This window comes from Monodelphis domestica, chromosome 2 (assembly GCF_027887165.1).
Source record: "Monodelphis domestica isolate mMonDom1 chromosome 2, mMonDom1.pri, whole genome shotgun sequence".
NCBI lineage: Eukaryota > Metazoa > Chordata > Mammalia > Didelphimorphia > Didelphidae > Monodelphis > Monodelphis domestica.
The window spans coordinates 107280029-107305358 of NC_077228.1; the positions used below are offsets into that span (position 1 = coordinate 107280029).

At 41.4% G+C, this 25330-nt stretch overlaps 1 protein-coding gene across 2 annotated transcripts in view; it reads left to right on the forward strand.

Moving 5' to 3' along the window:
* SOX13 (SRY-box transcription factor 13) overlaps nt 1-25330 on the forward strand; it is an 84873-nt gene that overhangs the window by 53730 nt on the left and 5813 nt on the right. The window contains exons 2-10 of one of the 2 annotated variants that reach the window (XM_056815765.1): nt 1959-2169; nt 4689-4797; nt 4900-4986; nt 8893-9065; nt 16205-16273; nt 17577-17691; nt 22568-22653; nt 23370-23532; nt 25153-25262. In XM_056815765.1, coding sequence (XP_056671743.1) covers nt 1960-2169; nt 4689-4797; nt 4900-4986; nt 8893-9065; nt 16205-16273; nt 17577-17691; nt 22568-22653; nt 23370-23532; nt 25153-25262 — 1122 coding nt within the window. In that variant the 5' untranslated portion in view covers nt 1959. The remainder of the gene's footprint in view (nt 1-1958; nt 2170-4688; nt 4798-4899; nt 4987-8892; nt 9066-16204; nt 16274-17576; nt 17692-22567; nt 22654-23369; nt 23533-25152; nt 25263-25330) is intronic. The other variant, XM_056815764.1, reaches the window with a different exon arrangement.

Here is a 25330-nt window from a genome sequence, read left to right on the forward strand (position 1 = left end):
CTGCCTGACTCCAAGGAAGATATTCTATCCACCACAGAAGCTGAGTGACCTAGAAGGACCCATCATTGGTTCTAGCCAGTGGAAAAGAAAGGTTACCTAAGAGAAGGGAATCATGGCATTATCAGGATTAGAGGAACCTTAGAAATCATCTAGCCCAGCAATTCTCAAACTCTTTGGTCTTAGGTTCCCTTGACATTCTTAAAAATCATTGCGGATCCCTAAAGATCTTTTTTTTTGGTGTGATTATCTATCTATCAATATTTGCTGAATTTGAAATGAAAATGGATAATTTTTAAACTATGAATTCACTTGAAAATAATAAACCCAATCCATGATAACAAATAACATTTTAATAAAATAAATACATTTTTAAAATAGTGAAAAGGACAACAATGTTTTACATATTTTTGTAAAATATGTCTGAATTTTGTCTGAATTAATGGAAGATAGCTGAATTCTTCAATCTGCTTCTGTATTCAGTCTGTTGGTATATATTGTTTTGGTTGAAATATAGGAAGAAAATCTGATATCACATAGATATGTGGTTTGAAAGAGGAAAGTATTTTAATAGACAAATCATGTCTCAATATATTGGGGCATCTAGGTGGCCAATGGATGGAATGCCAGGCTGGGAGTTAGGAAGACTCATCTTCCTGAGCTCAAATCTGGCCTCCGGTACTTATTAGCTATGTGTCCCTGGGCAAGTCACTTAAACTGCTTTCCTTAGTTTTCTCATCTATCTGTCAAATGAGCTGGAGAAGAAAATGGCCAACCACACTGGTATCTTTACCAAGAAAACCTCAAATGGATTCCTAAAGAGTTGGAAATGACTGAAAAATGACTGGACAACAACTACAATTATTATAAAAATAGTTTTGATTTCAAGGGAATCCCTTGAAAGAGAACCATGAGAAAAAACTTTGAAAACTACTGTTCTAACCCAATCTCTTCATTTTGCAGATTGAGAAACTGAGATCTTGGGTGACTTCTCATGATTATACAAGTATATACAAGTAGGGAGATATTATGATTTTGCATAAGGAACATCAGATTTTGAGTCCAAGCTCTTGTGTTACTTAACTGTATGATGTTGGACAAGTCATTTGACTTCCTTTTTACCTTAGTTTTCTTATAAGAAAAATGAGGGCTATAGGATGGGCAAGAAATCCCAAATAGGGTTCACAAGAGTAGATGTGACTGAGATGATTGAACAAGAAGAAAACAAAATGGTCCTTTCTACCTTTAATATTCTTTTTTTCCAAATAAAGAAGAGAGGAAAAGTATGATCATTTATGAAGAACTTACCATGTGCCAGAAACTGTGTTGCTTTACAACTACAATTCAAACCTAGATTTTTAAATATACAATTCCAGAATTCTTTCTATTAAACCAAAGCAAAGCAAAGCAGTAAAGATGCTGTAAACTGAGTTGATAAAGAATTGTTAGCTAAGGCAATCCTCAATTTTCATAAAATTGTTTATCCAGAAACAGAAATACCAGTTAGATGGAACAGTGAATAGAGCACTAAAGAATCTTGTGCTCAAATCCAGTCTCAGATTCTTACTCATTGCATGACCCTGGGCAAATCACTTAACTTCTGTTTGCCTCAATTTCCTTATTTGTAAAATGAGGATAATAATAATAGCATCTACCTTCTAGGATTATTGTGAAGATCAAATGAGATAATTTTTTTGTAAAGCACTTAGCACAGTGCCTGGCACATATTATAAATGCTTTTTAAAGCTCTCCTTCCCCCTCCCCAGTGTCTCCTCCATTGTAGAGTTTGTATGTAGGAGACCACCCTTTTTTATCTTTTTGAACAGAATATAGAATGTAGATTTCTGACCCACACACCCATGTGTAGTATAATAGAAATTGAGGGATGTGGTTGTGATATGGGGCTTCTAAGATTTAGGTGAGTCTCATTCTGATTTTTCCTTCCCATCTTTCTTTGGCAGGATGTCCATGAGGAGCCCCATCTCTCCCCAACTGGCACTCGATGGCATTGGGACCATGGTGAACTGCACTGTCAAGGCAGAAGAAAAGAAAGAGATATGCCAGGAGGCTCCACCTGGCCAGCAGCAGGTGCCAGCCTCTGCTGCAGAACCCTTGACCGGAGACCCAGCTCGGGCCCCCCAGGATGGAGCTGACTCAAGTGGCCCACCCCAGGTGACTGTGATTACCCTTAAATTGTTCCAGCCTCAGTTTCCTTTTTCCTGTCTTTAGAGCTTCCTACTCAAGTGGAATCATAGACTGGGGCAAAAGCACTCACCCACTTGGCTTCACTCTTCATTCAGGTGGAGGTGGCTATCTTTAGAATTTGGATTCATTCTTAGAAAGGGACAGTAGAGACCCAGCCCCATTATTTCACACATTAGAAGACTGAGGCTTGTTGGGCTGAGCTCACCTGGGAAGCTGTAAAACTAGGTCCTGAGAATGTAAATCCTCTTGCATTATAACACTGTGTGAAAGCTAGTCAATAAAATGGGTATAATAACATGTATACTGTCTACTTCTCAGGCTTCCTGTGGGGAAAAACTTGTAAATCTTAAGGTACTATATAAATGTGAATTGTTATTATTGCATTTCCCCCAAGCTCTTACTTTCTGTCTTAGCAGAAGAGTGGCAAAGGCTAGGCAATTGCAATGAAATGACTTGCCCAGAGTCACACAGCTAGGAAGTATCTGAGGCCAGGTTTGAACCCAGGTCCTTCTGACTCCATGCTGGCATTGCATCCACTGTGCTCCCCAGCTGCCCCATCATTATTGCTTTTTATGTTTGTATCCCTACTAGGGACATGGCATTCATTCATTGAAAGCAGACTTGCTCTGCCTGGCACCATAGGAAAACAGGAAAGATAATACACTTCTTAGCATGTGGCCGCTGTTTTGTGGTGCCCCAGGACTAAATCAAGAGGGACGGACGTCAGGCCATCTGATCCAACCTCCACGTTTAACATGAGGACACTGAAAGCCAGCAAGGTTAAGAGACCCCCCAGCTGGACAGACCCAGAGCACAGTCTGAATTCAGGTCCTCGGATTCCAGAGCCAGCATTCTTTCTCCTGTCCCATGCTTTCTCTTTCTTGTGTTCCAGTCTGGCTGAGAAATAAGACAGGTATATGGGAATAGCTTATAAGCTGCTACGTGGTACCGAAAACTCCTTTTCCATGTGACTCTTGGAAATCAGTCTTACAACACATCCAAGAGTTAAATAACCATACCAGACAACAATACACTTCTTTTCTCCGTGAAATGAGGGGGTTGGACTAGAAGCTCTCTAAGGTTCCTTCCAGCTCTAAAATATTCTATGAATCTATTCAAAAGATGTCTCGAGGCTTATAATTAAAGAGCCAGATGAAGGGTATAGACAATAACCGCTAGGAGAGATGGGAGGAGGGAGAGACCCTTAGAGGCTGGGGTGGCCAGAGAAAGCTTCGTGGAAGAAGGTAGGATTTGAGGAGGGATCTGAAGGCTGGGCTGGACTCCGATAATTATCGGGATGGAAGGGGGTTATTTCTAAAGGGAGAACAGTGAGAGCCAATATATGGCACATGGAAGGGGCTGAGAAATAGATTGGTCTGGCTGGATGGAAAGGGTTTATGTATGTGGTAGAGAGATCCTTTAGACTATAGACACAGCAATAATCTCAGCCCTGTGAGGGTAGGAGAGTTAGATGGTTAGGGTGGAAACTTACCAACATTAAGGTCTCCTAAATTTCCCAGGTGTTTGTGTTTGTAGTACAGTGGTTCTGGAGGTAGGACCTGGATTCAGATACTGCCTCTGATGCTTAATCCTGCTCTGAGTTTGCATAAATCACTTAATCTCCCTGGGCTTTAGTTTCCTCCTTTTAAAAATGACCTGTGTGGTATTGAACTGGGTGGCCATTAAGGTCTCTTCCAGCTCTAGACCTCTTATTCTTTGTAAGAATTATAGGGTTATAGAAGAAAAATATTCATAACATAACATAAGCTAGGAACTACAGTGGATAGAGCAGCAGACCTGAAATCAGGAGCACCTGGGTTCAAATCTAGCCTCAGATACTTCCTAGCTGTGTGACCCTGGACAAATTGTTTTCATCCCAATTTTCTAGCCCTTTCTGATCTTCTGTTTTAGAAACAAAACTTAGTGTTAGTTCTAAGGCAAAAGGTGCAGGTTTTATTAAAAAAGAAGAAAGAAAGAATTCTAGGATTAGGGACATGTCATGCCTTCTTGATAAGTCAGAACCACTAACCAAGTCTTTCTGAGGCTGTGTCCGTTTTATCATCATTCCCTTTTGTTAAATACTATGAAAACAGAACTGAAAACTGAAAAACCTTATTCTTTTCTCTGGCCATATTTCTTTTATCTTTTATTTTACTGTCATTTAATTTAAGCAGTGTTCACCTGACTGACAGAGGAAACTGTTGGTCTCTCTCCCTGCAATTGCTTGTGACCTGAATAAAGTGTCTTTGACTTTAGCCAAAATGCAGTCGGGTTTGTTTCTTCCTTGTTTGGGAGCTTGGAAAATCCCACGTAAGAAAGGCATATGTAATAGCTATTCCAGTCCACGTTATCTAAAGCTCAGCCTCCTTTCTTCCACTCCTCCCAAAAAATCACTCTGCTTTCTTCCCTCTGGATGTGCGTTTGTATGTGTGTGTCTGTAAGACAATTAACAACCTAATGACAATTTGGGATGGGTTGTGTTATAGGACTGTGGGTCCCCAAGGAGCGACGGACCCCCAGAACCTAGGAGGTCAGGGTCTGAGCCAGCCACTGGGAGCCAAGAAAAGCTGGATTTCAACAGGAATTTGAAAGAAGGTAAGGTCCTCATCAAGGTCAGAAGTGGGTTTCTCAGGGTTTCCAGAAATAGTGATGGGAGCTATCAGCAAAGACTACTCCTCATCTATTCATATCTTGCAGTTATGCCCACCATTGAGAAGCTTCTGTCCAGTGACTGGAGAGAGAGACTTCTGGGAAGAAGCACTGTGGAAACCAAAGATGTTAAAGGTGAGAATCTATGCTTCAGCAGAGAGGAAATAGTAGGCATAGAGATGGCTTTTATGTAAACAAAGCTGAGTGTCTGTGCCATCTTCTTGAGTTTGTTGGCCAAGGGGATGGAAGCTATACTAGTGTGAGGACCTAAATTTTTTCGACCCAGCAATAGGAGGAATGATGAGACCTGGGGGAATGTCCAGAGTCATTTAGTCAAATATTTAAGTGCCTATGATGTCCTAGACCCTGGGGAATACAAAGAAAGATAAAAAATAATTTCTTTTTTTTAAGGAGCTCACACTTTAATGGGGGGGAGACAATTTGCAAATAACTGTATGAACTATATATAGGATATATTAGAAATAACCCACAGAGGGAAGGCTCTAGAGTACAGGAGGGTTGGGAAAGATTTTCTGTAGAAGGTGGAATTGGAGCTGGGACTTCATGGGAAAGCCAGGAAGATAGGAGGTGGAGATGAGGGGTACTATTATTCTAGGCCTAGTGGGAAGGGGGGAAATTTCCAGCGAAATGCCCAGAACTGGGAGACAGAGTGTCTTTTTTGAGGAACAGTAAAGAAAGCAGAGTGCATGGTTGGCAGAGTACATTTATCTCAGTTTATGTTGGAGGGTGGAAGGTGTAAGATGACTGGAAAGAAGGGTAGATTCTGAAGGGCTTTGAATGCCAAATGGAGGATCTTATATTTGATCTTAGAGGCAATAGGGAGCCACTAGAGTTTATTGAATGGTGAATGATGATCAAATTTGAACTTTAGAAAGATCACTTTGAAAGCGGATGGACGAGAGTGAGGAGAGACTTGCAACAGGCAGGGCAATTGGCAGGCCACTGTAATAGCTCAGTCATGAAGTCATAAAAATAATGGTGGTGGTATCAGTCGAGAGAAGGAGGCATATGCAAGAGATGTTACAAAGGAAATTGATAGGCCTTGGCAATACTTGGATATTGATGGTGACAGTAAGGATTAGAGGGTGGCACTTAGTTTACTTACCAAGCTGAACGGGAGGGAGGTGGTACTTTCAATAGTAATTGGGAAATTCAGGAGAGGGGAAGATTTGAGGGGAAAGATAACGAGTTCAGTTTTGAACAGGCTAAGTTGAAGATGTCTACAAAAATCCAGTTCAAGATATACAATACTCAGTTGGAGATGTAAGACTGACTATTAGCAGATGCAATATGACTAATATGGACATTTATTTTGCATGGTTTCACATTGATTGATGTGATATTGCTTGCCTTTTTAGTAGGTGGGGTTGGGAAGGAACTTGGAATTCAAAATTTAAGAGGAAAAGAATGTCAGACGTAACTAAATAATAAATTATAAAATTAACACACACAGAAAGAATGTCAGCAAAGAGGTCAGGATTAGAAAGGTAGATCTGAGTGTTATTAGCAGAGAGATGCAAATTGAATCCATGGGAGATGATGAGTCTATTCGGGGAAATAATATAGAGCGGGATGCATATGTAGCTAGCTGGCTCAGTGAATTGAGAGCTGGGACTACAGAAGGGAAGTCCAGGGTCCAAATCTGGCCTCAGATACTTTCTAGCTATGTGACAATTGGGACAGTCACTTGACCCCCATTGCCTAGCACTTAACACTCTTCTGCCTTGGCACCAACACACAATACTGATTCTAAAATATAAAGTAAAAGGTTAAAAAATAAATTAAAGAAATAAGGGGAGGGGGCAGATGGTTGGTACAGTGGATAGAGTACTAGATTTGGGAGACAAATCTGTGTTCAGATATTTCCCAGCTGTGTGACTCCAGACAAGTCATTTAACTATTGACCTAGACCTTGCTATTCTGTCTTAGAGTTGTTACCAAGACAGAAAGTAAGGATTTTTTAAAAAGAAGGAAAGTATATAGAGGGAGAAGAGAAGAGAGCCCAGGGCAGAGCTCTGGGGGAACACTGATGGCCAGCAGTCATTATTTGGATGAAGATCTAGTAAAGGAGACTGAGGAATGGTCAAATAGCTAGGAGGAGAGTCAAGAGAGAGCCGTGTCCCAAAAACTTAGAGAAAAAGAAGTTAAAAAAAAAAGAATGATGCACAGTATTAAAGGCTGCATAAAGGTCAAGAAATATGAAGACTGAGTAAAAGTCATTATATTGGGTGATTAAGAAATCACTGGTAACTTGGGAGAGAGCAATTTCAGTAGAATGAAGAGGATGGAAGTCAGACTGGAGAGAGTAAGGAAGAGAGTGAGAGGAAAGGAAGTGAAGGTATTTGTTGAGGGCTTTCTCAAGGAGTTTAGCCACAAAAGGGAGGAGAGATATGCAACAGTAGTTAGTGGGGATGGGGCAGCTAGGTAGCACAATGGATAGAGTACCAGGCCTCTAGTGGGGAGGACCTAGGTTCAAATCTGACCTCAGACACTGTCTAGCTGTATGACCCTGGGACAATCACTTAATCCCCATTGACTAGACCTTACCTCTCTTCTTCTGCCTTGGAATCAACATACAATATTGCTTCTAAGACAGAAGGTAAGGGTTTAAAACTACAACAACAATTGCATTATTTTATATCAGTCTTCTCACCAACTATCACCCCTTTGTACACTGATGGGCTTAAATCTTTGAGTTATCTTGCTCTCATGGGGACTTTAAGGCCCGGTAGAGGACTTACTTGGAGTATGCTAAAGGGAAAGGAGCAATAGATTCTGAGTTTGGGACCTGAATTCAAATTCTGGGAACTAACACTCATTACTTTTTATCTTGAACAAACCATGCAACCTCCATGGGCCTCAGTTTCCTCATCTGTAAAATGAGTGGTTGGATTAGATGATCTCTATGGTTCTTTCTAGCTCTGGATCTAGGATCCCATTGACTTGTCTTTTGTTTGTTTTTTAATCCTTACTTCTGTGTTGGGACACTTAGTATCAGTTCCCATCCAGAAGATCAGTAAGAGCTAGGCAATGGGGATTAAGTGATTTGCCCAGGGTTACATAGCTCAGAAGTGTCTGAGGCAAGATTTGAACCCAGAACTTCCTATCTTCAGGTCTGCCTCCCTATCCATTGAGCTGCCCCATGTCTCTTCTGTTCTTTATTCCTAAGCCCAGTTTATGGCACATAGTACATGCTCAATAAATGTTTATTGACATACTAAAGTAATTCTTTTAACAGATGGGTACAGAACTGTGAATTCAGAAAAACTGAGTTCTAATCAATCCTTAATCACTGATTTGCTATGTGATTTTACCTTTTCCAGGTCTTGCTTGCCTCTAATTTGATTCAGTTTAGCAAACACTTATTAAGTAGTTACTATTTGCAAAGCACTTTGCTATGTACGGAGGATATAAAGTTAGATATATCTTAAGATCCTGGATTTGAAGATGGACTGGACCTTCAAGGTCATCTGGGCTATCCCATTTATTTTACAGATGAAGAAATTAAGGCTCAGAGAAATTAAGTGACTTGTCCAAAGTCACATAAAGGTGACTTTGTTAAGTGAGGCAACATTGGAGTCAATTTCTTAAACTCTGTTTTCAAGATCTTAAACCTAAAAGGAGGAAAGATAGGAAAATAGTTGGTATATTATAAGGGAAAGAGAAATAGAGGATGAGGTAAAACAGTGCGCTGCTCATCCTTTTAGATGACCCTGTGTCTATTGGGGCTATTAGGCAGTGAAGCTGGGGGTTCTACCTAGCTCATAGACCTCTCTATTTGCACCCTTTTCCTATTTGCCCTGTCTTCCCTGTGGGATTATATTCCATCATAACTCTCTGATTGCATGTCTTGGGAATGGACCCAGAGAGGCTGAACATCTAGGTCTGGGATGCTGTATTAGGCAAGAGATCCCAAGTACCTAAGGGTTTGCTTTGAAAAGGAGCATAAATCCAAGTCTGGCTTACCATCTGTTTGACAGTGCTATGAAGACTGATGAGGGGTATCTATTATTTGAGCAGGGACCCAAGAAAGCCTGGCAGAAAAGGAACTTCAACTCCTGGTTATGATCCATCAACTGTCCACACTGAGGGACCAGCTCCTGACAGCCCACTCAGAGCAGAAGAATATGGCTGCCATGCTGTTTGAGAAGCAACAGCAACAGATGGAACTAGCCAGGCAGCAGCAAGAGCAGGTAAAACTTGTCACTCTCTCTTCTCTTAGAGGTGTGGGAATTTGGTAGGTGCTAGCTGGAGTGTATTCAGGGGAAGGGATAGAAACTTGAGGATGAGACCCAGACAACCCCAACCACCAAAGACTTTGTGTAGAGAATGGGGAAAAGTAATCTTAGTGTTCTAGATTTCATTCATTGACTTGACTTATGGGGCAATTCTTTGGAGGGAGGCAAGTATGTCCGGGAGGGGCTATCCACTTTTTAAGCATATTTTCAAGAATTAGGAATTTCCAGTTGGACCAAGATGAACTCAAATGGATAATGGCACAGTAAAATCCAGGGTAGGTAGGGAGATAGTAAGAGATCTCTTAGTTGGCCCTGAGTTTAAGCCACTACATGACTATACATTGCTGATTTTAGAGAAAAGGAGAGGCACTAAAGGTGGGAAGTAGGGCACATAACCTGATTTTGGAGAGAGACAGATAGATAGTCAGACAAGAGAAGAGAAGAAAATAAGAAAACTAAAGACTAGTGCTGTTCTCTTTGATTCATTATTAAAAAGATTGAATATATCTAGAAGAGGGAATTCTGATCATAGAAAATCTTTTGAAATCAGGCCATGCCAAATCATCTTCATGTTTATACTTGATAGATTTTCTAGTTAAATCAGGCAATGTCATAGATGTAGTTTACCTAGATTTTATTTTTAAATTATATTTAATTTTTTGCATTCATCAAAAATCTATCCTTTTCCTCTCCCACCCCAATATACATATGTCTCATTCAGCATCAAGTCCTTCATCTCTCTTTCAGGAGTTGGGTCGCATGTCTCATTAATAAGTGATCAGAATAAGTCTTTCAAAATTGTGTTTACCATGTTGCTGTCATTGTATGAATTGTTTTCGATTCTTCTCACTTTATTCTACATCAGTTTTCCTGGGTTTCTGTAAAACCATTTCTTTTTTATCATTTTTTTATGACACTGTAGTATTCCATCACATCTATATACTATAACTTGTTTAGCTATTCCCCAAATGAGAAGCACCCCATCAGATTTCATTTCTTGCCACTTCAAAAAGAGCTATAAATATTTTTGTACATTTTTTTTGTTAGAGTTTGTTTTGCTCAGGACTAATTTCTCTCATATTCTATCTTCCATCCAATTCTTCCTCCCTTTCCCTTTTCCTTCCTATTTCCTTGTTGAGTGAATTATAATTCTGTACTCAACTTCACAGAGAGAGAGAGAGAGAGAGAGAGAGAGAGAGAGAGAGAGAGAAAGAGAGAGTGAGCAATGTTTTCTACTTTGACCAGTTTAGATGAAAGTGAGATTAAAGTGGCAAGTCTCTCTGGTTCTTGTTTGTATAGAGCCACAGATTATGTGGGATAATTTCCCCATACCTTCCTTTTCTTTCCTATCCCAATTTCTTTTTCCATTCTTCTAAGATTATCAAGGCCTAATAGAATGTATCTCAGATCTTCTATCTAATTAGACCCTCTATGACATGATTGGGGTCAGATATTAAATTGAACTAATGAGTTTCTTTATAGCTCTGGTCTTTTCAACAAGAATACTGTTAAGATTAAAATTAATATCCAATACTATTTATTAAAATCCACTTAGAGCAAAGAGCAATTTTAAAAAAACAGGGAAAGGCAAAAAACCACTCCCTCTTCCACTCTGATACCAGCCAGAGAGGTGGAAATGGAAACTCAAAAAATCTCAGTCCACCTTACATGAAAAGGAAAAGGGGATTATGGGAAATGTAGTCTCTAGGGTTCAATATTCTAAATCAATACATTGCACAGAGGTTCTCTATTTCATTAAAAATCCCTTTTTATCCCCCTTTGTAGCATTAAACTCAGATCTGCTGAGTCAGTAAGATTTCCTTGGCTATATATCATTTGCCTTCCAAACTCTCTGCTCTTTAATAGTGCTGGCTGCTAACTTGTATAAGATTCTGACTATAGCTCCTCACTACTTGAATTCTTTTTGTTCTAGTTACTTGCTGTCTTTTTTCTTTGTTCTTAAAACCCAATTTTGGCTATAATATCCATTTTGGGACTTATTTCTTGAGGTAACCAATGAATTTTTTTTACTTACATTCCCTCTTTTAAGAGCTTTGGAGAGTTGTTTGTTTTTAAAATGTCTTTGTGTCTAGGTTCTTTTTTTTTTGTTCATAGCTTTTAAGTAGTCAGAATTTTGTTCTCAATCTATTTTATTTGTTGCTTGTTTTTGTTATAAGATATCTTACATTTGTTCCCATTAAAAAAAAAAAGTCTTTATTGTTCTCTCATGGAGTCTTGTGTTCTCTTTTGGCCATTCTACTTTTTTGAGATTTTATTGCTTAGGCAAGATTGTGTACTTCTGTGCCAAGCTATTAATTGCCTTTCCAATTTTTTTCTTCTATAGCTCTTGATTCTTTTTCAGCTTTTTCTTCTAGTGCTTTCAGTTCAGTGACAAAAGCATTTTAAAACTATTTCAAACTCTTGTTTCATATTTTAGTTGGATCTCTGTCCAAGCTATGCTTTTCTTTTGAGTCTGCTTATAGATGTTTTGGAATTATTCTCTTCTTCTGGGTTTTGTTTTTCATATCCCTGTCACAATAATGGCTTCTTATGTGGTATTTTTTTTTTGATTGCTCATTCCTCCAGCATGCTTCTTGTTATTAGGGCCTGTGACAAGGAAATCACTTTAAAAGACTGATATATATTAATTTAAGGTCGCCAAGGAATTCAGCTATGTAATTCCTAAATGAAAACTCAAGTCAGCCGTCAGCCTTTTATAGAGTTTAATTACAAACAGGAGGAAGAAAGGAATTAGAGATAGAGAGAGAGAAAGGGGAGAGAAGGGAATAGGGCTTAAATACCCCCTCTGTTTAGGCTGGGCCAAAAGGCCCAAGCCCTTAGATAGCTGGGGCAAAGAAATGAGATCAGTCCCTATTACTCACGTGACCAAAATGGAGAAACAGTCTCAAAGGCCCCCACCTTCAGCTTCCTTCAGAGCAAGCTCCTCAGAGCACACTCCAACCACTCAGACCAACTCCTCAACCACCCCCCTGAGTCTTCAGACCCCTCTATCTTTAAGGAAACCATCCAAGTTCCCTCCCCTCAGTTCTCACATCTACCAATCACTGTCCATCAATTTCCCTGTGCCAATGGAGGCTCTAGCTTAACCCAGGACCGCCCAGAGGTCTCTGGCTTTGCACATGTCTGTTGAAGGTCATATTCTCAAATAATTAAATCTTTGATCCTTTGCTACAGCCCTTCCTAAATCCTGTTAACCTGAGTAGGGTAGAGATTGGAATAATTAAATTTTGATCTAGGCTGCAGCCCTTCCTCAATCCTGTTAGGACTGAGTAGGGTGGAGATTGATTCCAAGTATCTCCATTGTATCAATTCTAAAATCAATCATGACTCAAAGAACTTCCTGGTCTATGCTTAAGCATAGGTCAAAGTCCTTTCCATTGTTCAGCAAAAGGTTTCTGTCCTAAAGTAATCTTAAGAAGGGAGGAGGAGGAACCTCCCATGCCAATGGGGTTCACATTCCAATACACTATCAGTAAGAAATTTTCCAAGTATGAAATTTCCCAATGGTGAAATTTCCAACATTTATAAGTCTAAGGAATTTTAAGGTTTACAGGCCCAACTGTGTGCAGTTCTGGAGGAAAAGTCTGGACTGGTTCTGTTGCTAGTTTCTTGATTAGGAGTTCTGTGTTATTATAGGATCTCAAGCTGGAGACCTGCAAGCCTTCAATTCTCCCAAAGTGGTTTTACCTAGGGAAATCTAATTTTTGTTCCTTTGGTCTAAGTTCTTTATAAGTTTCTAACCTGGGCTTGGGTTTGAGGAACAATTAAATGTTCCTAGACTCAAGCACCATTAGCCTACTTGGGAAACTCTGCTGGTTCTGAGTTACAAAATTTCAGAATATCTTTTTGTTAGGGATTTGCCCTAAGGGCTTCAGATTGAGACTAGTTGCTGGAACTGAGATCCTGCTCTTTTCCTGGAAGTCTAAGCCACATTATTGATGATTGGTTTGGAACACAGTCTTCTTTCAGTAAACTTCCTAAGACCTGCAACTGATCCTAAGCTTAGAAAGCCCCTTTACCCTGGAAAGCCACTCTTGGTGGCAGTTCCCCTCTTTGGTCTGCCCTGGATCTGTGACCCAGAATTGTGTAGTGGCTGGCAAAGAGTCTTGGCACTTTTTCCCATACCTTACATGAATTTGATCCCAGTATGGGCCAGTGACTTCCTCTTGCTCTGGTTCACAACCTCTCCTTAGGCACTAGAGTGTTCTCTAGGTGGTCCACTCCTGGTCAGATCTTATCTCCCATATCCATAGAACTCTCTGTTTTATCCTATGCTGATCTGAGCTGGAAAATAGCCCCCTGTGACTTTTTCTGGTATTTTCCCCTCGGGATTCAATCTGATCTGTTTGGAGGAATTTGAGTTAAGGGAGGTAGGTAGATGGTACAGTTGTGGGAAGACACACCCAAGTTTGTAGCAGGGTCTCACTTGAAGAATGAGAGGCTCAAAGCTGTTCAATCCTGAAGTATGAAAGAATTTTATTTAAAGAAGAAAGAAAAATTTAAGATGATTTAATAGTCTATCTAGGCTTATAAAATGGCCTCAGACAGTGATGGCAAACCAAGTGCCCAAACGGCAACCTTCATGCCCATGTGAACTTCCTGACCCCTTTTCCCTAGATAGGGCAGGGAGGACATGCTCCCATTAGGCTACTGGGCAGAGGGGACGGGTTATGTGAGAAATGTCTTTAGATGCTGTAGAGAGGGAGAATGAAGCAGCCCCCTCAGCAGCACCCCTGCTATAGGCTCACCAACACTGGCTAGGGGCTAGTAAAATAGTCTAGAGGCTGGCAGAATAGGCGAAGGGCTGATGGAATAGCCCTGGAGCCGATGGGGTAGCCCTAGCTGTGGATCAGGGTTTGCACATTTATTGAGGATCTGGGGCTTGTCACCTTCCATTCCAGGGAATTTCCCAGAATAGCCCATCCCTAGGCATTATGGGGTGTTACAGGCAGAAAATCTTGGAAAATGTACTTTGAGAAGGTGGGTTCCAATTCAGGTAGTGGTATGGTTTGGGATCTGACACCTCAGAGAGGATCTTGAGGGCACCAGAAAGGGAATAAGGAACATGTGCAAGTTTTGGGGATTCCCCTGGACTGCCAGAGCCCTTAGTGCACATGTCCCATGTTTTCCTCCATTTTCCTACTTGCCATCATTTGTCAGTGCAGGAGAGGTCTCGCTACTCTTCTGGAATGTCCTCATCAAAGATAGGAACATCAGGAGAATATAGTATAGTAGACAACCACTATAAGTAATTAATAATGCCTAATGGTTCCGAACTAAAGTAAATACAGGGAAAACCAAGGGATTTAACAATATAGAACAACCCAAATCTGTATAGAATAGTACAACACAGAACCAGTATAGGTAATTATTAATAAAGAATGATTAACTGATTAATAATACAGATTTTTCATTTTATGCCTGACTAATGCTGAAACTAGTGAGAAATACAGGATTTCAGAACATGAGGGTCCCACTTTGATCATTGCCCATCACAGTGGAGTTAAGAAGTCCATCCTGAGTTCAAGTATGGCCTCAGATACTTATTAGTTGTGTGACCTTGGCTAAGTCACTTAAACCTGTTTGCCTCAGTTTTCTCATCTGTAAAATGAGCTGGAGAAGGAAGTAGATCATTCCAGTATCTTTACCCAGAAAACCCCAAATGGGATTAGGAAGAGTCAGATATAATTGAATAATAACTTTGCTTCTTTCTACTACTTTTGATTCCTTACCTAGATTTTAATAAACTAAGTCTCTCATTCTTTTCTTGCCATATTTTCCACAATAGTATAGTTAGATTCAGAATTGATTGAATAGTAGGACCAAAAAGAATAATCTTTAATGGCTAGGCATCATGTTGGCCTGAGGTTGCCAGTGAAGGACTTCAGGAGTCCTTGTGCTGTTTTAATATTTTTATCATTGCTTTGGATAAAGCCATAGATGGCACATCATATCCAATTTGGAGGGGATGTATTGCTGAGAAGGATAGCTAACACACTGGATGACCAGGTCAGGAGACAAAAAGATTAGACAAGCTAGAATATTGGACTGAATCTAATAAGAAGACATTTAATTGGGTTATACTTGGGTTCAAAAAATCAGCTTCACAGGCACAAGATAGGGAGTACACGTCTAGGTGGCAATGGGGAGGTTAGTGAATGATGGGCTCAATGTGAGTCAGCTGGGTCAAGTGCCAGCCAAAGAAAGCTAATGCAATCTTGGGCAGCCTTACGAAAAGTGTCGTGTCCCAAACTAGGGCATTAATAGTTCTGCTGTATCCTGCTCTGGTCAGACCACATCTACAAATACTATGTCCAGTTTTTGCTGCCATATTTTCAGCTAGCCATTGATAAATTGAACATTGGCCAAGGCAGGAACATCAAATTAGTCAAGGGACCAGAAGTCATTGCTCTATGAGACTCAGGTAAGAGAATCAGTGATGCTCATTTACCCCTGAGAAGAGATCACTTGAAGGGGATGGGAATATGATATGTCTTCAAGTATTTGAAGGGCTGCCATGTAGTAAAGAGTTTAGACATTAGTCTGCTTAGCCCCAGAGGACAGAACTAGATAAATAAAATGAACAGAAGTTGCAAAAAAGAAGATTTAGACTTGATAGAAGGAAAAAAAAAGTCTCCATAACCATTAAGAGATATCTAAAATTGGAATGGGCTGCTTGGGAAGGTAGTGTGTTTCCCTTTACTGAAGGTCATTTTACATTGCTTAGTTGATTTTTGTTCAGGTATTGGTAGAAGTTTGAGATTCTGTGACCACTTCCACGTTAATCTGTTCTACTCCCATGCTTCCTCTTTTTCATTTTTCTGGGTGACTATCCATTCAAGGAGGGGGTAGATTCCCAAACTTCAATGACTGCCTGTATTGCCTTCTCCTTGACCCTGAAGAGGTTCTACATGGGATCAGGTTGGCTTGGAGGCTCTGTGGTTTGCTCCAGCATCATGGATAGGGCCGGGGTACAGGGTGGCCATTCCATAGGACTTTGGAGAGAAATGTTGGCATGTGAGGAATAATTAGGCACTGCCTTCTCTTTCCTTCCCACCCCTTCCTGTGAGCAGATTGCAAAGCAGCAGCAGCAGCTCATCCAGCAACAGCACAAGATCAACCTCCTACAGCAGCAGATACAGGTAAAGAGAACCAGAGTGGTCAGAGGAGGGTTGTATCATGTGGGTGGGTTGGAAGTAAGGGAGGCATAGAAGCATGGAATCATGGCTAGAGGCAGGAGGACCAAGGTCCAAATGCACAAGGGATAGAGCACCAAACTTGGAGTTGGGGGGACCTGGGTTCAATTCTGGCCTCAGATACTTCTTAATTGTGTGATCCTGGGCAAATTACTTAACCCCTATTGCCTAGCCCTTACTACTCTTCAGCTTTGGAACCAATACCCAATATTGATGCTAGGACAGAAGGTAAGGGTTAAAAAAACATTCTGCCTCTTACCATAAGGGGGTGATATGAACAAGGCACAGCCTTTCCAGGCCTCAGTTTCTTCTTCTGTAAAATGAAAGGATTGTCCTCCTTGGTCTGTAAGCTCCCTTCCAGCTCTAAATCTATGATCCTGTAAATTAATTGTCTATCTTTAGAGATGCTTCCACAATAAGCTGCTCTGTTAGCCATCTCGCTTCTCCACATTTAATCTGCCACCTCAGTTCATGGAGAGGAGGTTTATGAGAGAGCCTCTCTCTTAGGGAATGGAACTGGAATAAAGAAGGCGAAATAAGTGGAGTTGGGGTGGTCCACAGTCAGGATAATAATTGGGGTCACTAGTGTCTCCATGTAGTACAATGGAAAGATTAGGTTTGTCCTAAAACAAATAAAAAACCTTGGGCCAAAATCCCAATTCTGCCCCATAGAAAGCATATAATCTTTATGCAAATCACCTAACCTTTTGGACAGAACTTGCTCATCTATGTATGAGGTGATTGGATTAGGTGATTTCTAAAGTGCCTTTTAGTTCTTAATATTCTCTGATTTTTTTCACCCTCCCTCATTTTCTTCTTTTTCTCTTTCCCTGAGGAGAGGCTTAGAGTAAATACTTCCCTAAAGCACCTTGGTACAGTGGGAAAAGCAATGGATTTAGAGTCAAGAGTTTCTGGGATCAAAGCCCACTTTTGCCAATTCTCGTCTGTTTAACCTTGGAGAAGTAATTTCATCTCTCTAAGCCTCAAGTGGCTTCATCTGTAAAATGGGTGGACCAAATGGCGTCTAAGCTTCCTTCTATCTAAATATATGGTCTATAATTTGAATTCCCTAATAAGAGTTGGGAACTCATAGAACTCTAGATATGGAGAAAGCAGTCATTTCCTTGACTGGCTGGAAGTAAAAGCATCAAACGCTTTGTCCTCAGACCATAGGCACAGAAGCTTCCTACATGTGTCCTGGAGTTGTCACATCTAGGGAACTCACATGGGGGGGTCTCTTTCCCTTCAGCAGGTCAACATGCCTTATGTCATGATCCCTGCGTTCCCTCCCAGCCACCAGCCCATGCCTGTCACCCCTGACTCCCAGCTGGCACTACCTATTCAGCCCATTCCTTGTAAACCAGGTAAGTGAGAGATACCAAGAGGAAGGTTGGGAGTTTCAGAACCAGACCTAGTTCTGAGAAGGAAAGGTGATCTCTGGGGGGAACATTGCAAATCTGGAGATGTTGGTTCTATGCCTGGTACTACCATTGACTTATGCATTCCTTAGCTTCCTGGGGTCTCAGTTTCTTCGTCACTCCAATAAGCATGAGAAGCATTTCCCTGTGTATTTATTTCACAGCAGATGGAGGGAACCAAATGAAGTCATTCATTCATCCAGTGAATATTACTGAGCACCTGCCATGTGATCACTGTCCTAAAGGAGCTGATGGTCTATAATAATATCTACCCAATTTCAATTTAGGTCAGATATCCCCATTTTACAAATGAATAAATAGAGACTTGAGACAGGAAATGACTTGCCCAGGGCTACATAACTGATAAATAGAAGCTCTGGGATTAACATCCCTACTTCTTCTGACTCTAGCACTAGTGCCCTTTTGGAAAATGCCATAGAAAATATATAGGAAGAGTAGCTAGGATAGAGTATCAGACCTAGAATTGGGAGGACCTCAGATATTTCCTAGCTGTGTGACTTTGGGCAAGTCACTTAACCTCAGTTGCCTAGTCCTTGCAACTCTTCTGTCTTAGAACTGATACTAAGACAGAAGGTAAGGGTTTTTAAGGAGGGGAGGGAGAGAGGGAGGCAGAAATGAAGGAAGGAAGAAAGAAAGAAAAAGGGAGGGAGGGAAAGAAGAAGAGAGGGAAGAAGGAAAAGGAGAGGTGGAAGGAAGGGAGGAAGAAAAAGAGATGGAAGGGAGGGAGGGAGGAAGGAAAAGGAGAGATGGAAGGAAGGAAGAAAAGGAGAAATGGAAGGAAGAGGAGAGATGGAGGGAAGAAAGAAAAAGGAGTGAAGGAAGGAAAGAAAGAAAAGGAGGGAAGGAAGGAATGAAGGAAGGAGGGAAGCTAGAAAGAAAGGAAGGGGAAAGGAAACACAGGAAAGAGTTGGATAAGAAGACTAAGAAGCAATCTAACATAGTGGAAAGAATGTCAGCAAAGTAGTTAAAGGACTTCAGTTCAAATCCCACCCTGGCACTTCCCTATATGACTATGAGTGAATCATTTAACTTCCCCCAGAGCTGAGATCTGTCAGTAATGTTCCTTCTATCTCTAAATGGACCTATGGTCTGGTGCCATCATTTGCTTTACAAATAGAAGGAGCTGTTTCTCTCCTGGCTTCTGGGGCCATTAGGGTCAACATGAGGATTTGATCCAGCCTGAAATTCTGTCTCTTGTATCTCCAAGCATATCATTTCCTCCTTTCCTGGTTTTAGCTGCTCCACTAGTCATGCCGATCCCCACAACTGCCCCCTGAAGGACTCTACATGAGTAATACATAAACTTGGTTCCCCATATCTGCCTTATCCCCTGCCTGCCCCACAGACAGACAGACTGACACAAAGACAGACAGACAGACAGACACAGACAGACAGACAGACAGACAGACACACACACACACACACACACACACACACACACACACACACATACAGCCCCATAGAAATCTAGCCCATGGAGATAAAGGAGGAAAAGGAAAGAGAGGCAGAGAGAGGGTGGAGAGGCAGTTCCTGGTGGAAGGAGAGTGATTCGAATTCCTGATGGCTCACTGGCTAATTTCCTTTCAGCCTTGATTGTGGGTCAGCTGGTCAGTGATTGAGGGGAAGTGCTTGCCGCCCATACCTGGCACTTGGAAATGACCTACGAAGAAGGCTAGGCTATGCTTTATTTTTTTGTTTTAAAAGAAAATTCTTTTGTTATAAAGCTGGCATTGAAATACAACCAATCAAACCTGCATAGCAACTATTTACATTGAAATGAATTCATCTGGGTATAAAGCATGGTGGAATGTTTGCCTCCCCTCACTCATAACATCAGGATTCTTTGTCCAATCACTCCCATTTACTGGACTCCCTGGGGCAGGCGGGTAGTGAATGTGTACTACTACCTGTTCTTTTCATTTAGTGCTATTTCATACAGCTTTTTCCAGATTTTTGGGTATTCCTCATTCTTGTTGGCCTTAATTGTATTATTCCATTACGTGAAAGTACCACAATTTCTTTAATCAGTGCTCCATTGTTGGACATTTAGATTGCTTTCAGAGCTCTGTTGCAGTTTTTGATATTTTACAATTACATATATTGCTGCTACAAAAATATTTGTAAAGATAGCTTTTTTAAAAAAAAAAATCTTTACCTTCTGTTTTAGAATCAATACTGTGTATTGGTTCCAAGCCAGAAGAGTGGTAAGGGCTAGACAATGGGGGTAAGTGACTTGCCCAGGGTTATACATCTGGGAAGTGTCTGAGGCCACATTTGAACTCAGCACCTCCCATCTCCATACCTGGTGCTCTATCCATTGAGCCACCTACTTACCCCCAGACTTTTCAATTTTTAAAAAGTTGGGTGTGGTGGCTCGTGCCTGTAAGCCTCATCACTGAGCAGCTGATGGATCATTGAGTTCTGCAGCGAGGCCAGGGCCAGATCTGGGGTCCTTGTGAGTGGGGGGGGGGGAGGGAAGGGAAGAACCACGGGAGAAAAGGGCTACAAAACCAATGAAGAAAGGGCAAACCAGCCAGCAGTGGGATATAGCCCAGGAATGGCTGCCCTCCTTCTAGCCTGGGCAGGATTGGGAAACTTAGCCTCAAAAAAAAAACAACAAAAGAAGTAAACTTTTTTTTTTTTTGAGGCAAACAAGGTTAAGTGACTTGTTCAGGATCAAATTGCTACTAAGTGACTGAAGCTGGATTTGAACTCATATTTGCCTGACTCAAACCCAGAATTCTACCCAGTGTGCCATATTGCTGTTTTTACAAATAAAAAAAATTTTTAAAGAGCTGTAAAAGAGGGCAGTTAGGGTGGCTCAGTGGATAGAAAGCCAGGCCTGGAAGAAGGTCCTGGGTTCAAATGTGGCCTCAGATATTTCTTAGCTGTGTGACCCTGGACAAGTCACTTCATCTGAATTGGCTAACCCTTATTGCTCTTCTGCCTTGGAACTGATACTTAGTATTGTTTCTAAGATAGAAGGTAAGGGTTTTTTTAAAAGACCTGTAAAACGGCCTCAGCCACTTCCCAGCTGTGTGACCCTGGGCAAGTCACTTGACCCTCATTGCCTAGCCCTTACCACTCTTCTGCCTTGGAGCCAAAACACAGTATTGACTCCAAGACGGAAGGTAAGGGTTTAAAAAAAAAAAGACCTGTAAAAGCACCAGATATTATTATAGTTCTCCTATATATATAGCACCCATCCATGAAATAGCCCCCTCCAAAAAAAGAAATAGATTTTTACATGGAGGTCTCTTGGCAAGGGTGACCAAGTATGATGTAAGTAACATAGTCACCAAGTACTGGGAGTTCACTCCATAAAGGTGAAACCCATAGGGATTAGTCAAAGAAGGATTTCTGGAAGAGGCACACTTTAAATTATTTTAAATAATGTTTTAAATGATGATTATTATAAATTAATCTTAAATGAATTATATTTCTATATAATATATAATCATAAAATTAAATTATAAATTAATGCTATAATATAAATATATTGAATCAACATAATAACAAATACATATATAATGATATATAACAATATAGTAATATAATAAATTCATATAATAAAAAATAAATAATCTTTTAAATAAAAGGGACACAGACTATGAGGTTTGCTTGTTAGGATGATTCCACAAGTTTTTCCAGATTCCTAAGTTAACGAGAGGCCCTTAAGCCCCTATTAAATTATTAATAAATCTTAAAAGTGCAGCACTTATCCTGTCACTCCATGACTCAAAAGTTATCAGTGTCAACTTTTAAAAAAATAAATTTTATTTCATTTATTAATTTAATTCATTTATCTATAAAATAAAACCCAAACTCTTTAACATGATCATTTAATTTAAGACCCAGAGCTCTTTGCTCCATCCTACACAGACTCTAGAAACAGAAACATTTTGATATCATCTCTCCAACTCCCTTGTTTTATAGAGAAAGACACTGAGGCCAAGGGTGGTAAAGTGTCTTTTTTAAATCGTAAGGGTGGAAAGTCAGGATTTGAACTCAGATCCTCTGACTCCACATTCAATGTTCTTTCCACTCAAAACTGTCTTTGCCTTTCCTTTACCCCTCTGAATATATTCTTGCCCTTTTGCTCGTGTTGAAGGAAATGTTGGCTGACCTTCATGTTCTATGGTCAGAACTCTATGCATCCTTCAAGGCCCAGCTTAGATGATCCTCTTGTCTTTGCAGCCATCTCAGATCTTCCCAAGCAGCAGTCACAGTGCTGGGAGTGAGGACCAGGAGGAACCTTAGAGTTCATCTTTTGTAATTTCAGTTCTGGCTACTCAACAGCTCTGGGTTTTCATCTCTTTTTTGGCATCCACCGTTTGCTGCTTTGTGTTATTGTTTCAGTCTTGTCTGTCTCCCCAAGCAGACTGTAAGCTCCTTGAGGGCAGGAACCGGGTCTTATTTTTCTCTTTGTATCCCCTTCGATGCCTTGCACACTCAAAAAGTGTTTGTTGAATGAATGAATGAATACATCAGTTCTGGTGAGGCTGAGGTGTTTCAAACGTTGCCTAGAGTTCTTGGGTGTTTGTATGTGGCTGTGTAGGACCTGTGTGTGTGTGTGTGTGTGTGTGTGTGTGTGTGTGTGTGTGTGTGTGTGTGTCTCATGATCAGGGGCCCTGGCTGGCTTCTCAGCCCCTGGGAGGGAGAACTGCTCAAGGCCAACCGGAGACGAGAGCCCAGATCCTCCGTCTGTCCATCTGTGCTGGCCGCTGATAGCCCTCGTCAAGCAGGGTCTCTGCTGTTCTATGCTCATCCAGGACTTTTCTCCTTGCCGCCTTTTCCACAGTGGAGTACCCGCTGCAGCTGCTGCACAGCCCCCCTACCCCTGCTGTGAAGAGGCCTGGGGCTGTCTCTGCCCACCACCCGCTCCAGGTACTATGGACCTCCCCCCAAAGAACCACCAACAGAAAAAACCCTGGGATCGGGGAAGGGATAAACTGGGAGAGAGGTTCAGTCAGCCTGCTCCAGCCACCCCCCTCCATGACTTGCTGGGCCAGGGACAGTGACCATAGCCAGGGAAGGAAGCTGGCCTGGACCCTGGCCATTTCCTGGCGCTCCCTGGGAAGGAACCAGGGATGGATGGAGACATCTACTCATCTCCTGCTCCCTGGTGTTCTTGCTCTCTCTTTGGGTGGGTGGGTGTGTAGGAGGCAATGCAAAGTGCTAAGAGAGGCGAATAACAAAATTGGGAAGATTCAATCAGTTATAGTCATTTACTTATTCTCAAATTCTTTTTATTTTATTTTATTCTCCCCCTATAATTATATATAAAACCAGTTCCTAACATTTAAAAAAAAATTGAGTCCCAAAGTCTTTGTTTCTTTCCCTTTCCTCCCTCCTTCCCCAAATCTCTTATCCTTACTGTCTATACTCTTCTGACATCCGGCCATTAGGCACATTCCCTTTCTCTCCTGTGTGCTGTCCATCCCTGGTTTTGTGTAATTTGAAGCCCGTCTCCCTTACTGTCTTTCTGTCTGGGTATTTGAATCTGTCCCTCTACTGCTCCCTCCGTGTTTCCTTCTAGACAGATCTCTTGTCTCCAGTTCATTCACCCCCTTCCTCTCTGTTTCTGTCTCGATTTCCCCTAGGAGTCTTCACAGCCTCTGAACTTGACAGCCAAGCCCAAAGGTCCGGAGCTGCCCAACACTTCTAGCTCCCCCAACCTGAAGATAAGCACTTGTGGTCCCCTCCCCTCCAACCATGGGGCTCCCACCCGGGACCTCCAAGCCAGCCCACCCAGCCTGCCTCTAGGTATGCTCTCTGTCTACGCACCTCTTTATTCATCCCGCTTGTCCTCCCACCTTCTCCTCCCTCCATATCCCAGGGGAGCCCAATAGGATAGAAAGTAAGATGGCATGAGAAGAAGTACACTGGCCTGGCAGGCTTGACCGCTAGGACTGATGTTTAGCTGCAAAGCTGCCAATTATTATGAGGATTAAATGATAATAAATGTATAAAGTGATTTGCAGTCTTAAAACCACTATGCAAATGTTAGCTATTATTGGCCATCATCATCTATTGTATATGTAATATATTATATATGTAATCCATTATATATCCATGTATCTAATTGATTTGTTATTAGATATTTAATACTATTTATTGTTTATACTTAATGATTAATGATAATAATTATATGATCTTGACCAAATCATTTCCTTTTTCTGGATCTCAAGTTTTTCACCTGCAAAATTGGCTTGATATTCAGTGAGTCTATGTCTCTTCAAGACCACCCTTTTCAGTCTTTTAAAGTGATTTCCTTGTCCCTTCATGGTCGCCACAAATGTGACAAGGAAATCACTTTAAAAGACTGATATATATTAATTTAAGGTCGCCAAGGAATTCAGCTATGGAATTCCTAAATGAAAACTCAAGTCAGCCGTCAACCTTTTATGGAGTTTAATTACAAACAGGAGGAAGAAAGGTATTAGAGATAGAGAGAGAGAGGGAGAGAGAAAGGGGAGAGAAGGGAATAGGGCTTAAATACCCCCTCTGTTTAGGCTGGGCCAAAAGGCCCAAGCCCTTAGATAGCTGAGGCAAAGAAAAGAGATCAGTCCCTATCACTGACCAAAATGGAGAAACAGTCTCAGGGGCCTCCACCTCCAGCTTCCTTCAGAGCCAGCTTCTCAGAGCACAACCTCTCAGAGCAAAAAACCTCTCCAACCAACCCCCAGTCCTCAGACCCCGCTATCTTTAAGGAAACCATCCAAGTTCCCTCCCCTCAGTTCTCACATCTACCAATCACTGTCCATCAATTTCCCTGTGCCAATGGAGGCTCTAGCTTAACCCAGGACCGCCCAGAGGTCTCTGGCTTTGCACATGTCTGTTGAAGGTCATATTCTCAAATAATTAAATCTTGATCTATGCTGCAGCCCTTCCTAAATCCTGTTAGGACTGAGTAGGGTGGAAATTGTATTTTCCAAGACCTGGTTCTGTCATTCCAAGTATCTCTATTGTATCAATTCTAAAATCAATCATGACTCAAAGAACCTCCTATTCTATGCTTAAGCATAGGTCAAAGCCCTTTCCATTGTTCAGCAAAAGGTTTCTGTCCTACAGTAATCTTAAGAAGGGAGGAGGAGGAACCTCCCATGCCAATGGGGTTCACATTCCAATAGAGTTCCCACTATCAGTAGGAAATTCCCTACAAGCATGAAACCTTCCAATGGTGAAATTTCCAACATTCACAAGTCTAAGAAATTTTAAGGTTTACAGACACCACTTCCCCATGTTGGAAGTCCCAGATGCCCCTATAACCCATTTACAAGGCCATGGGATAGAAACAGAAGAAGGAGGCTTATTTCTCTGAGGGAAGGATTCTACATTTGCTGATCTTGGCTTTGCTCTTCCTTCTCTTCTCCCATACTCAAGGCTTTCTGGGTGAGGGGGATGCCATCACCAAAGCTATCCAGGATGCCCGGCAGCTGCTGCATGGCCACAGTGGGCCCATTGAGAGCTCTCCTAATGCCTCTTACAGGAAGGTAAGGACTTCTGGTCCCTAAGGCGCATAGAATAGGGCACGGATCAATTGGACACAGGTACTTGACTA